The sequence below is a fragment of the Penicillium crustosum genome (genome assembly GCF_028827405.1).
Source record: "Penicillium crustosum strain IBT 35664 chromosome Unknown utg000005l_segment0_segment0, whole genome shotgun sequence".
Taxonomy (NCBI): domain Eukaryota; kingdom Fungi; phylum Ascomycota; class Eurotiomycetes; order Eurotiales; family Aspergillaceae; genus Penicillium; species Penicillium crustosum.
Window position 1 is genome coordinate 3,224,866 of NW_026623126.1, and position 14,274 is coordinate 3,239,139.

Genomic DNA, 14,274 nt, shown 5'->3' on the forward strand with positions numbered 1-14,274 from the left:
CAATGGGCCTGAGATGCTGGATATTACCACGGGCAATCGGCTGACTAGCATTACTACATGGTGTAGTCGTTACTCCTTTTTGCTCACGTACTACATTAAGTATAGAGAATGTAGACATGATTTCCAGTTCGGTCTCTTCATCGGATACATAAAAGATTATAGTAGGGACGGCTATATGGCAGCAGAAGGGAGGTTGAGGAAGTCAAGTGAGAAGGGGATTATGAACGGGATCAGGGAAAGGGTTGAATGAGAGCCATGTAAGGTGAATGTGAAGGTTAATTGGAAAGAGAGTAGGATGAGAGTAGAATGAGGCGGTGGTGACACTTGGAGTAAGACATGGCGCGGACCAGCAGAGGATCAATTTCTTCTTCGCTCGATGGGCCTCATCAGCGATAACCAAGCCGAAACGTTTCTCAAGGTGTGTGGTCCAGTGCCCGCTGTCATCTCTTGTGAAGTGTGACTGTGCTTGAGCACCCAAGGCCGTTTCCTGATCAGGATGGTCACGGTCACAAATGGCAGACTGAAGCACTACATGATGACTGGGTCCCCCATAGGCCATCTATCACAATAGATGTCGCCAGTGATGTCAAAGTCCGCTGGCCATTTGGTATGGCGATGACGAACAATAACCGTGTTTTGCCCGATGATGAGGAAAACGAGGGCATCTTTTCCCTTTTTTGCCCGCTGTATACCTTTCATTGCGGTTGTAGATCCAGATTCCTTGTATCTGCTATCTTTTGAACCCGGTATTCACGGAGAAGGGGGCCAGAAGAATCTCGGAGGGGATTGCAGGGATTTTCTCTGAGACGCTGCCCATTCGCGAACTGCCTTGTTAGAGCTATGAATGGCATCGGTGAATGTCTGCTGTATAACCATCTCCCCTAGTTGAGTAGAGAAGCCCTGTTATAAATGACGATGAGAAGACTGGAAGAGACAGGAGTGGGGGGTTAGAGGGAGGTGTCCTGGTTTATATAGTAGGAGACGCGAAAGTTGGAAGAATCAGAGTATCAGCTCAGCTATACAGCAGTACAGCGTACATCCAGTATATATATGTAGATCAATGGAATTCTTTCCAGTATGTATAATTTTGTGCATCATGTAGGAAAATTGGCGTTAGTTCAGGACAAATTCAAAAGGCCTATATATTATTATAGGCAGCCCCAGGCAGAGAAGAAAGACGGGGAATACGAAGAACCAGAAAAAAATAAACAGTAAACAAAAAAAAAAAAAATCAATCTATAAGATAGATAACCCAGGAAAATCATTTTCTCCATCCATATATAAAGCATCATGCATCAAATCAACATCACAATCAATATCAAATTTTAACGTCAATATCGTAGATATTACGCAGACCAAGACTCAAGTCCAGACAGCACACAACCCTCTTCACCCTCGGCGCGAGCACGCAGCTCACCAACGCGGTAAACAGACTCACCAGCAGCCTCGAAGGTCTGACGGATAGCAGCCTCAGAGGCAGGGTCGACGGCAATGATCATACCAACACCACAGTTGAAGGCACGAGCCATCTCAACGGAGGAGACGTTACCGGCACGCTGGAGCCAAGTGAAGACGGAAGGCTGGGCCCAGGTGCTAACATCAACCTGAGCAGTCAGGGAATCGGGAAGCATGCGGGGGATGTTCTCAGTGAGACCACCGCCGGTGATGTGGGCAAGACCCTTAATGGCAGAGCCGTGGGTGTTCAGTGCGCTGAGGATGGACTTAACATAGATACGAGTAGGGGTGAGGAGGGCACGGCCAACGGAGACGCCGGCGTCGAGACCGGGCATGGAGAAAGGTGCGGGATCGGTGTAGCTCAGACCGGCACGCTCGACGATCTTCCGGACGAGAGAGTAGCCGTTGGAGTGGGGGCCGGAGGAGGCGAGGGCGAGAAGGACATCGCCGGAGCGCATGTTTTCTGTGTGCGGGAGGATGGCACGAGCGTTGTCGCCCGTGGTGTTGATAGCGCCGACAGCGGCACCGACGGCGTCGTAGGAGTCGTCAACGAAGAGGCCGGGCATCTCAGCGGTCTCACCGCCAATCAAAGCGCAACCGGCTTGGACACAGCCCTCGGCAACACCGGTGACGAAGGCCGCAGCGGTGGGGACGTCGAGGTGACCGCAAGAGTAGCAGTCCAGGAAGAAGAGGGGCTCGGCACCTTGGACGACGAGATCGTTGACGTTCATGGCGACGAGATCGATACCGACGGTATCGTGGATGCCAATGGAGTGGGCGATCTTGAGCTTGGTGCCGACTCCGTCAATGGCTCCGATTAGGGTTGGCGAGTGGGGGTGGTAGACGGAGTTGGCAGCGGGCAGAGAGAAGAGACCACCGAAGCCACCGATGACGGCGTCAGTGCCGGGGCGCTTGGTGCGGCGGACGGAGCTCTTGATCTGGTTGACGAGTTCGTTGCCAGCGTCGATGGAGACACCGGCCTGGGCGTAAGTGAGCGAGGTGTTGGCGGTCTGGCGGAACGCGCGGTGGGCAATGTCCTTGCGGTAGAACATATCCTCAAAGCTGATGGTCTTGATGCCCTCGTAACTCTTAGCAACAGCCTCCTCAAGGGTTGAGGCGGTGGCCGTGGAGGCAATCACACGGCCTCCAGAGGTCTGCAACTCGTTGCCAGACAGAGTTGTGCCAGCGTGGAAAATGAGGGTTCCAGCAGGCGTGGGGGCCAGAGTGATGGTCTTGCCCTTCGCGTAAGCGTTGGGGTAGCCGCCAGCAACAGCAATAACGGTGGTGGAGAAGTTGGGCTCGATCTTGATCGAGACGCCGTCCAGCCAGTGGTCAGCACAGGCCACCATGATCTGTGCAAGATCGGTGTCCTTGCTGAGCAAGGGCAGCAGAGTCTGGGTCTCTGGGTCTCCACCGCGGACGTTGTATTCAAGGACCTTAGGTCCGTTCTTGGTCATCATGAGACCGGTGAACAAGATACCAACGAAGGGGAAACCTAGACAGGATTAGCAACATGTTTTTGGAAATGCATCTCTTCATCAAACATACCATCCTTTCGCATTCCGTCAATGGAAGGCTGAATAATGGTGCGGTCAATCTCATCGACAACCTCCTTCGGCGCAATGCGCGTAGGCGCATAGCAGCCCATGCCACCAGTGTTGGGGCCTTGGTCTCCATCGAAGATGCGCTTGTGGTCCTGCGCCGGAGGAAGCGAGCGAATAGTATAACCATCACTGAAAGTAAGGATACTCAGCTCATCACCCTCCAAGCACTCCTCGATCACGACCTCGTTGCCAGCCTCGCCGAACTGGTGGTCCACCATGATTTCCTTCAAGGCCTTGTGGGCCTCCTCCTTGGTGGTGGGCATGATCACACCCTTACCACCAGCCAGACCATCAGCCTTGATCACCACATTGTGCGACACAGAGTCGATGTAGCGACGTGCGGACTCGTAGTCAGAGAAGTTTCCGAATTCGGCGGTGGGGATCTGGTGACGCTGCATGAAGTCCTTGGAGAAGGTCTTGGAGCCCTCCATGCGGGCAGCGGCCTTGGAGGGACCGAAGCATCGAATGCCGACTATTTTTGAATGCCATTGTTAGAATAACTCAAAGCAATTGGTGTATAAAGGCCAAAAAAAAAAACAGCCAAGAAAAAAGGAAGAAAAAAAAAGGTGGGATGCGTGACTCACCAGCCTGGAAATAACCCTGGATGCCATCAACGAGAGGTGCCTCGGGGCCTGGCACCACGAGGTTCACCTGGTTCTTCTGTGCGAAAGCCACGAGGCCGGGGTAGTCATCACCCTTGACATTGGCATTGGTGATCTTGCTGTTGGTACCCAGGCCTGTGCCACCGTTTCCGGGAGCGACATAGACAATGTCGACCAGAGGGGACTCGCTCAGCTTCCAGGCGTAGGCATGCTCACGGCCACCATTGCCGACAATGAGGATGCGCAATTGTTCGGAGGCCATGGTTGAAGAAGCGTCTCGACTATGGTGGTGTTAGCAATTAGTATATAGAAAACCTCCGCGGGGTATGTAATGCCCCTCCTTCAAGGAAAGCGAGTCGTATAGCAATGGAATGGGGCGAAACAATTGGGAAATATTTGACGATAAGAAAATTAACATATTACTTACCTCACAGAGACCTGAGAAGCAACTTCCAAGGTTGTATTGGGGGGAATGGGAGATTTGAAGATGTTAAACTTTCCAACTTTTTTTCTGCCCTCCGGCTGGGTGTTTCTCCGACCCCAGAATTTCTTGGGATCTCGGCTGAGGCAAATATTTTATACTTCTGATTCAAGGTGAATTCGAATGGATTGAATAAAATTTAATGGACTTAAACGGGTTTGACAGTTTAGGACTGATTTAATATGTCTTATATTATAGTATTAAATCTAGATAGGAGTGGGTATAGGATTCTATACAATTGCAAATAGATCTCTCTTGTACAATATAATTCTAAGAAACATGGTTTTTATTAGTTATTTTATATAAATATAGTACACTTGCGCTCCATTAAAATATGAGTTAACTACATCAAAAAACAAAATTAAGTCCAATATTCAGTCCTACTATCGTTTCATCTCTTCAATAGATATCGCCACCTCAGGCATCCAGGCACCTAGATAACAAAGCGGTGACCCCAATCTTCCGGCAGAAAAAAAAAACCGGAGAGGCAATTCCAAGGTTCGCCCGGTGGCTTATTGACGGCTTTATTGAATTCTCGAATTCTCCATTCCAACTACTTTTGGGGGGGATTCTACACTTCTACACTTTCCCAGATTCTCCGTTGACAGTTGACCTGAATGCTTCGGACCTCTTTGCGGTCTGTGTCAGGCCCTTCAAGCCGACATGTTCGTCTCTCCTGTCTAGCGCGCCCTGGCGCGCCCAGTTTGCGCCAGTTTCACCGTATATCTGCACTTCATACCGATTCAGTTGAAACCAACCTGGAAACAAATTCATTTAACGCGTCGACCGAGCCTTCAGTGCCATTGCCGCTTAATGTATGTCCTCCATTCTTAAGTACGTGAGCAAACGAGTCCTGACATAGAGTGTGTGCTATAGGATCAGATCCCAGCGGCAAAAGATGTCGCCTCCAACAAGCCCCATAACCCCCAGCCGTTGGAGGAACAGAAACCGCCCACTGCTTCCGAATGGGCTGGGATGAAGGCAAGACAAAGATATAAATACAGAAAACGGTATCCCTTGCTCTACAACAAGTTCAAGATGGAAGTATTAAACAAAGACATTACACCCTCCCAAGCAGCACAATCAGAGGGACCACCATCAGAGGAAGCCGCGTCAGAAGAAACTGCGTCACAAGAAACCCCGTCAGAGGCAGCGCGGGTGGAAGCAGAAAAAATCAAGGCCTTGCAACAAAAGGTGATTGAAGCGGATATGGAAGCCAAACGGGAAAGAAAGGCCAAAATCAAGGCTCAGACGTTGAAGAAAAAGGAGAAAGAAAGTCAACCCGAAGCTGAGATTCCAACAGACGGCGCATCAGATACGCCAGCATCTAGTGAACCCAAGGAGAGCACCCTCAGCTTGAAGTCCACTAGCGATGTAGTGACTCAGACATTGGACACAAGCTCCAAGAGCGATGTTGCTAGTCAAAATGAGCCAGAGGAGGAGACGAAGGATAGGGAAATCCTTTGGTTTATGAGAAACCATATCACGTCCAAGGACCGTGGGACTCTGTACTCAAAGGACCAGAAGCTGTGGTTGAAAGGTGAGTTTTGAGCTCTAGTATAACCGTTGGATGTGGGCTAATCTTCCACTCAAGAGTTACCTGTCCCCCTGCCTCCTGTCCCACGCGTCGCCTTTGGTCTCGACCGAGTGCTTTTCAAGTGAGTTGTTGAGTCTACCCTATCACGGATCGATATACTAAGACCAGACAGTCCCGGTGTCTACCAGCTACGTGACCCTCGGTCTCTTGTCTACAATTTCGACCCCTACCTAGACCAAATCATGCCCGTGACGGAATTTGACTTTAGTGCCTTGAAGCCGTATGTCACCTCCTCTCAAGATGTGACGGCTTGCGAAATGACAGAGAAACACGGAAAGAAATACTACGGCTCGTCGTCTAGCATGACTTCGGTTCTCGCGCATTTCCATTTTCTTCTGTCCGCGTGGCGACCTGTCGACGTTACCAAAATTTCACGTGGTTTCGAAGACCCTATGCGGACCTTCACCCGCCTCCTTCGAGCGCCGACTGCCATGTTCCTCCGTTATAAGGAAAAAGAGGATATTTACGCCATTGATGCCGACAAGGAATACGATTACGCTAATATTCTCATGAACCTGGGCAAGTCAATGGAGAAGCAACTCACGATGCCAAAAGAACAATTTGAGCGCTACCGCCGCAGTGATCCAAACAAGATCACCGCCGAGGAAGAAGCAGCCACCCCGGAGTCATACCACTACAGCACCGCAGGTAAATTCCTCTTGCGATCTCAACTCGACGCCTACGACCCTAGACTGCCAGGTACCGGCATGTTCGACTTGAAAACACGTGCAGTGGTTTCGATCCGTATGGAAGCCACCGACCACGAGCGCGGAATGGGTTACGAGATCAGACGCCGCTATGGCAAATGGGAGTCCTATGAACGCGAATACTTCGATATGATCCGCGCCGCCTTCCTCAAGTATTCCCTGCAGGTTCGCGTTGGCCGCATGGACGGCATCTTCGTCGCGTACCACAATATTGAGCGCATCTTCGGTTTCCAATACATCCCTCTTGACGAGATGGATCAGGCTTTGCACGGCACACCCAACACCGCACTCGGAGACAAAGAATTCGAACTGAGTCTCGCCCTGTGGGAGAAGATCCTCGACAAGGCAACAAAAAAGTATCCCAAGAAATCTCTACGTTTCCACTTTGAGACCCGGGAAGCTACCGTACCCTACATGACTATCGTCGCGGAGCCCGTCACGGACGAGCAAATCGATGCCATCCAGACAAAGAACAAAGCCCACATAGATGCCATCCAAGACCGTCTCCTCAACCCGGAGCAATATATTGACAGGACCCCGGAGGCAGCCATGGTGGGCTCAGCTGAGGAGCTCGCCGACGAATCCCTCTATCCAGAGGAGGAGGAAGAGGAGGAGCTTCCCGAAGCCGAAGCCGAAGCCGAAGCCAAATATTCAATTGAAAGCGAATTCCGCCTTGAAGATGGTGAGCTAGCCGAAGCCGAGGCCGAAGCCGAGGCCGAAGCCGTCAACGTACAGAAAGATCCCAACACCAAATCCCTGGCCGAGACTCTCTTCCCCGAAGAGGAAGGCGAGGAATTATCCGAAGCCGAAAAGTCCGAATACCACCCCTCGATCGAGACCGAGCAGACGCCGGAGCCGATTGATCCCACCAAGACCGTACCAAAGCGCGATCCCTTCGTAGAGGACGACGTCGACGAGGACGTCCTCGGGATGATTCTTGTTATTCACAACAACGTGAACGGTGTTGCCGTGGAGCGGCCGACGTGGTTCACCGTGAACGACAACTGGGATATCGACTACGAGCTCAACGAGCTTAGTTTGAAGGAGAGTAACGAAGCTCTGCGGACGTGCAAGAGACGCCGTAATCAGGTATTGAGAAAGAGTGTGACGGATCATGAGGCTGGTTTCTTCCGCACTATAAAACATATGACTAGCAAAGGACGTGCCTGGCGGAAGCGGATGGATGAGAAGGATCGTGAGCGTGGAATTCTTGTTTATAAGGATTCTTGTGACATGTGAGGTGTTACTAGGTCCTCTGGTTTGTATGGGAGGAGGAATCGGGGAGTGAGAGGGGAATCTCCGTTTTGTAAAGTATTAGATTAATTCCTCTCCCATTGTACTTTATTTTGAGATATACATTCATGGCGTTGGATGTTTGGGTGTTCTTGTTCATTGTGTACAAAGGTTGGCTGGGATCTGGCATATATAGAGGATCATGTCATATATATCGACTCTTTGGTCTTTCCATTCCTTTTTTTTTTCTGCGCTGCACTTTTTAATATGCCCTTCTCGTGTGACTAAACGGTGTCGGCGAGGACATACTAACATAGACTAGAAGCCAAGATGAATATATACTGATTCAATTTGATTTAAACCTCGCCCTCTTACTGAAAGACTTCTATAGCTTTTATAGTCCCTGTTAGGATTCCAAAAGGCCTCTAAGCAAAGATTCCTCCTTTTCCAAAAGCACCTTAGGGTCATCGAATTCCACGCACTTACCATCGGCCATGACAGCGACACTATCATAATCCACTATCGTATTTAAGCGATGTGTAATTACGATGATTGTTTGGTCTGTAAACTCGGAGGTGATGATGGCTTGTATCAGCTTGTCCATTCCAAGGTCCACACTGCACAGAAAGGAGAAGGAGAAAAGATTAGCATATGAACACACAGCCAGACTCAGATGTTAGTATATAAAGTAGGTATATAAATAGGACACTTGAAATAGTGCCAAAAGTACTCCGTAGCCATTTTTCAGTGCTCAATTGACCGTCACCTAGCGTTGTATAAAAGCATCATTGTATTCATCTATCATGTAAATCTCTAGACAAGATACAGCCAACTACTCACTCTTATCGGAGATTAGAAAACCAAGCAGAAAGGAAGAATGGTGTTTAATGCCTATCCAAACAGTATTCAATCCCCCCAGAACGAGAAAGGAAGAACAAGGAACAAGCGTAACGCAAAACACCACCACAATAAATATCAAACAGCCCAAGCCCCAATAAACATTAGCCACGGATGCACGCACGAGCGCCATTAACTTGCAAAACGAGGACACTTCCCAAGAGTAAGAGAGCAAAGAACAGACCAAGCAATAAAACGGATAGGAGGATATTGATCGGAGAATATCGATTGCGTTGGGAAGAGATATTGGCATAGAAATTGAAAATTGAAAATGAGGAAGTATGGAACGCCTGGAGAATGCGGTGTCTGTCTCTGGTAAAAAAAAGAAATTGGAACGCCAGGGTATCAGAGCCGACTGGCCGGTTTCGAGAAATGGGAATTGGTTCGGGGTTGGGTGGTTGATGAGTTATGAGTTAATGAGTAAGATAAAATATGATTCACAGGGAGAAAGAGAAAAAAAAATCAAAAACAAAAGGGTATGCAATCACAACCTGGTTCATCGTATATATGTACTGCGAGAGCCAGGCTTCGTTTCGTGTTGGGTTGAGGTGTGGAGGATGCTGTACAAGGTAGAAGAGGGGGTATTTTGATATGTTGATAGGAGGTAGGGAAGGCTACTGGAGCCCTCCCAAGTCAAGCTTAGGTGGCGCCCAGTCTAGCTGGGGTGGCTTGTCATTATTGACGCACACAGGCGAGGGGCGTGCCGCATCGGCACGGCGACGTTCCCTCAACGCGGTACCGCTGAGGAAGCCTCTCAACGTGGACGAGGCAACGCCGTAGGCGCTTCGAGTACTGCCTGCACCTATTGAGGCGTTGCTGGAGGAACTGCGTGCACTACGGACACTCTCTGCTTTTCCGACTGCCCGGGGAACGGCTGGAACCGGGAGAGCTAGGTGAGAGGTTTGGCTTGAAGAACCATGGCCTGATGGAACGAATTGTGCAGGGGCGGCGGTATGAGGGCGGCGGGTATCGGATGGAATGCGTTTTGGTTGGACGGGGGTGGTCTCGATGTCCGACGAAAAGTGGGATGGGGTGTTGGATGCCTCTGAAAGTCGGATGACAGCAGGAGGCTCGTCTGGTGGCGAGGACCGGATCTCATCTGCCGACACGGACACATCGAATTTGAGATTGTCAAGCATTGTGCCCAAGCTCGCTGCTGTTCCGGGTCGTTCATCGCTGGTAGCATCGTCATCAACTTGCTCGATCCCATGGGCAATGTTGTAGTTGCGGAGGAGGTATCGATTAAGCCGTGAGACTTCCATATCCCATCTCTCGTTCAGAGATCGCAAGACTAGTTCAACGTTATGACTGGCGAATGGGGAGTTTTCCAAGGCCGAAGCGACACTAGGCGGAGGTGTTTTGCTCAGTTTGTTATGCCCTTGCCCACCTTGACCAACACTCATCGCGGCATACAGAGAGCGACGGACCGAGTTGGCTGTCGAAGATTGGTGGCTGTTGCTAGACTCCCATCGAACATTATCAACCTCTCGGCGTACTTTGTCCAGTGACAGGACTCGATCCCGGTCCATGCAGGAGAGAGTGAGAAGAGAGCGGTTGCACCGAAGGCCGTTGACCAACACCGTAAAGGACTGCAGATTGATATCATTGTTCTCACAGTGTACTTCACGCAGCGAATCATTCTCTTCTAAGACCGAGGCAAGCGTATTGGCACCTTGAAGGCCAAGTTTCTGGTGCTCAATTCTCAGGACCTTTAGAGATGTGTTTCTCTTCAGACCAGTCAATGCAAGGTTAAGACCAATGCCGAAGCGTGCAACATCAAGGTGCGCATTATCACCGCTAATGTCCAAAGCTTCAAGAGTCTCATTCTCCTCGAGCATCACCTGCAACGAGCGACAAGTCTCAGGACTAGCATCGTATGGGAGAGAAGCCTTTGAGATATCCAGAAACTTGAGGGTGCTGTTCTTCCGAAGAGAATCCACCAGTTCACGGAAATGGTCTTCTCTCTTGAAATCAATCATGCGCATTGACAGATGCGAGGGGGTCTGATTCTTCGCAATAGCGCTAAAAACGTGAGTGCAGCCGTTGTCAATGCGGTTCTCATTGACATGCAGATGGAGACTGCGCGGGGAATCAGGTCCAACAGACATCGAGTGCATAAACATAGCCACGTCTTCTCCAGTCAAACCGCACTGATCGAGACGAAGCACACGAAGGTTTCGAGAGCGATCACTAGCCAGGTACGTAGCAATAGCATCCACGGTCTCGCGGTTCACAACCGTCCGACTGAGAGCCAGCTCTTCGAGTCGCCAGTTGAACAGCATTTCGGCCGTGATGAGCGGGTCGCTGCCAGACGTCCGCGAAATGCGAGATAAATTAATTTTGCGGATTTGTCCGAAGTAGCCAATGTATTGCTGGAGTACATCGGGATTCAACCGGCCCTGCACACCTGAGATGTTGATCGCCTCGAGTGTTGATTCTTGTGCGACGATAGTCGAGAGGAGAAGATCTAGGTCATGCACGGATAATCCACAGTCTCCGACCTCTAAAGCGCGCAGGTGGCTACGTCTTTGCGAAGCTGCATCGACAAGATAGTCCAGATCCGACTCACCCAGCTTGATGCCGTTGAGAACAACCCAGTCCACGCTGGTCAATTCTCGGCGGCACACGGGGAAAATCGCTTCTGGAATCCCGCAGCCTGGGTCACGAGTACCCTTGTCGAGAGTCGGTGTCGGTATCCGTGTAAGACAATAAGAGAAGTCGAGTCGGCGCAGCCATTTGCTCTTTAGAGCCAAAGCTCGCACCTCTTGCGAGAGAACAGTCAGATTCGCCTGGCCCGGAATGTGCACGGAAGCGCCTCCTCGGTCGAGATGGACGTCAGAATCCACCCCATGAATATCACGAAGACCCTGCAATGCATCCAGATTGACCCCACGGAACGAGATTGACCGGAAGAATTCATTGTAGCGAAGTGTGCGCATGACCGCAATGAGTTCTAAAGCGTTGTACCGTGGGGTTTTCGGGGAAGCAGGCTTCAAGAGACGGAAGCATGGAGCATCCTCGCATTCCTGGTCGATTGTGTATCGGATATTTGATGTGTCGATGTCATAACTGGCGGAATAGGCGACCAGCGTGCGGTCGAAGCATCCATAATCTTCATCTAAAGCAACAGGTGGGAAGTTGTCGTCATTTTGCAATTCTTTGGGAACAACGAATTCGTACGGCTGTCTTATCCACAACGGACGGAGATATTCAGTTTGTTGTCGGATCCAACAAGCGACTTCAACAGAATGAACAGAGGCCAGGAACACATTGAATGATTTCTTAAGAGGAACCCTAAAAGTCAGATGCAGACTGTCATCACCGTACTCCATCGACAAACCAGTGAGATTCATCAGACCAAATGAAGTACCGGCCTCCCAGTCTGAGAGGGACACGACCGATGATCGATTGGTTGTCTTCTGCATAGGCAGCATATGAAGTTTGTGTGCGCCGATGGCAAGATAGCAGCCCGTGGGGGACAGCTTGGTCAGGTCATCGGAGGAAGAGCGCGTGATTGACTTGCTGGACGCGATTTGAATGACCCGGAACATGCGGAACACCTCCGGGTCGTAATCTCGCTCATGTTCTAGCATACGAGTTACATACTCAATCGATCCCCTGTTAAATGGCATTGGATAATTTGCTCTAGCCATCTGAGCAGCTTGACGAATGCCTACCATCCAAAGGTTCAATTCTTGCAGATCAGATGTCTGCATTTGAACCAATGTGGCTTTGTGTGTGCGCTCATCGAGATAGGCCACCTCGACTGATGGGGACAATCGTGCATCCTCCAGCATGTAGACCGCAATTATGCTGTTTAATGGGATTCCGGCAGATGCATCTCCAGAGGCCATTAATTGCATGTCCTGCAGAGAATTGACTGAAGCTATTGATTGGCGATGGGAAGCTGGAGCGCGGGTATAAGAAGCGGGAATAGAACCAAACACATCGGCGGCTTTGCTTTGATTCTTAAATCGGATGAGGTGGGTATCTGTAAGGACCAAATATTGGCTCTTTTTCCTCCACATGCCGCCCGTAGTCTGAACCTCCCCGTGGTGGAGGATTGCGGATGACCAGATCCCATTTCGGGGACTGGCCATGGTCGGTTCGTCCACCGCCGAGCCAACGGAGGTACCCAGAGGTTCCTCATCTTCCCATGAGTGCAATGACCTCAGGGATCCAAACACGGAGGTTCGCTTTTTCTGTAGCGACTTCCTCCGCGGGCGAGGTGTTGTTTCATTGACAGGCGTGGTCGCTATGGGTGTGGATGCTGACCAGCCGCCGGTGTCGGAGCCTGCTGTCCCAGGGCGGCGGTTATTCGATCCATCAGAGGCTATGTTGGGACTGTGAGACCGGCCGAAGAAACCAGAATTCCGTCGGGTTTTCTTGTCTCTGGTCAAGGTATCGTCCGAGGGCGTTCGGTCGTGGAGTGGAGGCCGGAAGGAGGTCGATATTGTGAGAGACGGACTGAATACGCTCAGGCTCTTTCTTCGTTGTCGTTTGGCGGTGATTTCAGCCATGTCTGGTTCGGTGGGTGGGACTAGTGGTACAGAAGCAGGGGGAAGTTGCGTAAGGTGTTGGAAGAGTAGCGGCGCGAGTGTACTGAGAAAAGAAGCTTATCTCATCGACGACCTCAACGTCGTTGGTACTGGTCGATCAATTAGCAGTTTGAAGAATCATGACGGGCAATATTGAATGTGTGATAAGGAGGAAGAATGAAGCGGAGAAAGAATGAGGGGAAGGTAGCACATACTGCAGACTGTCACAGCGCCATGAGAAGCAATTAGCGTGCAATTGCTAAAGACCGGAAAATTCTTCCCTATATCTAGGATATCTTTTCCCCAGACACAGTCAGGGAGCTGTCAACAATGCGATGGAGGTGATGGTTGCGGAAGGAGGAGAATCCACAATATTGGTGATATCAGGCAAATCAGGGAAATCGGTGCTCTAATGTGATTTGATAGGCTCTTCCGGCAGGAGATCAGTTGACGGAGGGGAAGATAAGAATTCCGATTGAATGCGTAAAAACGAAAACAGCAAAATGAACCCACAGGTATAACCCTCGAAAAGAGAAGAGAGGGAAAAGGAGAGGAAGAATAGAGGAATGGACGGATGCAGTCAGGTCCAACTGTAACGATCAACTGGAGATGTTTCAGCTGTGTTTTTTTTCCCCCCAATGTTTTTTTTTTCTTTTGGACTACATGTATTTTTTAATTTCTTTTCTTTTCTTTTTAATTTCAATGTTATATTGTATTCTATTCAAATATACTCGGTAGTCAATATTCATCTTTGAACAAGCTCGCTTACATTTTAATATGAAGCTATCGCTTATTTACACCCTAAAAGTGAGAACAAGTGAGAAAAAGCGAGTAAAAAAAGCCCGAGACATGCGTTCACGACTCGCATATCTTTTAGTCGATTTCTAGTACCAAGGGTAGCACGTAAGAGGCGCTCCACTAGATTTGATAGTGCCGCCATAGCAGGGACTACAGGGATTAGTGCAGTAGAAACTAAATTGGACTCCTCTTTAGTAACCGTCTTTGGCATATCGGTGATGATCATGGTGATCATTGATCTTTCTTTGTACTCCAGAACAACATTAGAAGCTACATACAAAGGTATATACAGATGATGTACTAAATTGCTCATCTTATTATATTTACACTAAAATTGACAATAACATGTTCATTTCACTGGG

At 49.7% G+C, this 14,274-nt stretch overlaps 4 protein-coding genes across 4 annotated transcripts; 1 reads left to right on the forward strand and 3 right to left on the reverse strand.

Annotated features, from left to right (window-relative positions):
* Positions 1–1,346: 1,346 nt before the first annotated feature.
* Positions 1,347–3,923, reverse strand: ade1 (bifunctional aminoimidazole ribotide synthase/glycinamide ribotide synthase; the record flags this gene model as incomplete). The annotated part of the gene is made up of 3 exons (XM_056879623.1): positions 1,347–2,950; positions 3,004–3,531; positions 3,644–3,923. The coding sequence occupies 3 exons, from the start codon at positions 3,921–3,923 to the stop codon at positions 1,347–1,349; spliced, it is 2,412 nt and encodes an 803-aa protein (XP_056724942.1).
* An 836-nt stretch (positions 3,924–4,759) lies between these two features.
* On the forward strand, positions 4,760–7,685 carry N7487_011894 (Pet127 family protein; the record flags this gene model as incomplete). The annotated part of the gene is made up of 4 exons (XM_056879624.1): positions 4,760–4,957; positions 5,019–5,682; positions 5,737–5,800; positions 5,852–7,685. The coding sequence occupies 4 exons, from the start codon at positions 4,760–4,762 to the stop codon at positions 7,683–7,685; spliced, it is 2,760 nt and encodes a 919-aa protein (XP_056724943.1).
* Positions 7,686–8,085: 400 nt separating this feature from the next.
* Positions 8,086–8,420, reverse strand: N7487_011895 (uncharacterized protein; the record flags this gene model as incomplete). Its single annotated transcript, XM_056879625.1, has 2 exons — positions 8,086–8,296; positions 8,410–8,420. The coding sequence occupies 2 exons, from the start codon at positions 8,418–8,420 to the stop codon at positions 8,086–8,088; spliced, it is 222 nt and encodes a 73-aa protein (XP_056724944.1).
* A 770-nt stretch (positions 8,421–9,190) lies between these two features.
* N7487_011896 (uncharacterized protein) lies at positions 9,191–13,096 on the reverse strand (the record flags this gene model as incomplete). Its single annotated transcript, XM_056879626.1, has 1 exon — positions 9,191–13,096. The coding sequence occupies one exon, from the start codon at positions 13,094–13,096 to the stop codon at positions 9,191–9,193; it is 3,906 nt and encodes a 1,301-aa protein (XP_056724945.1).
* Positions 13,097–14,274: the final 1,178 nt, after the last annotated feature.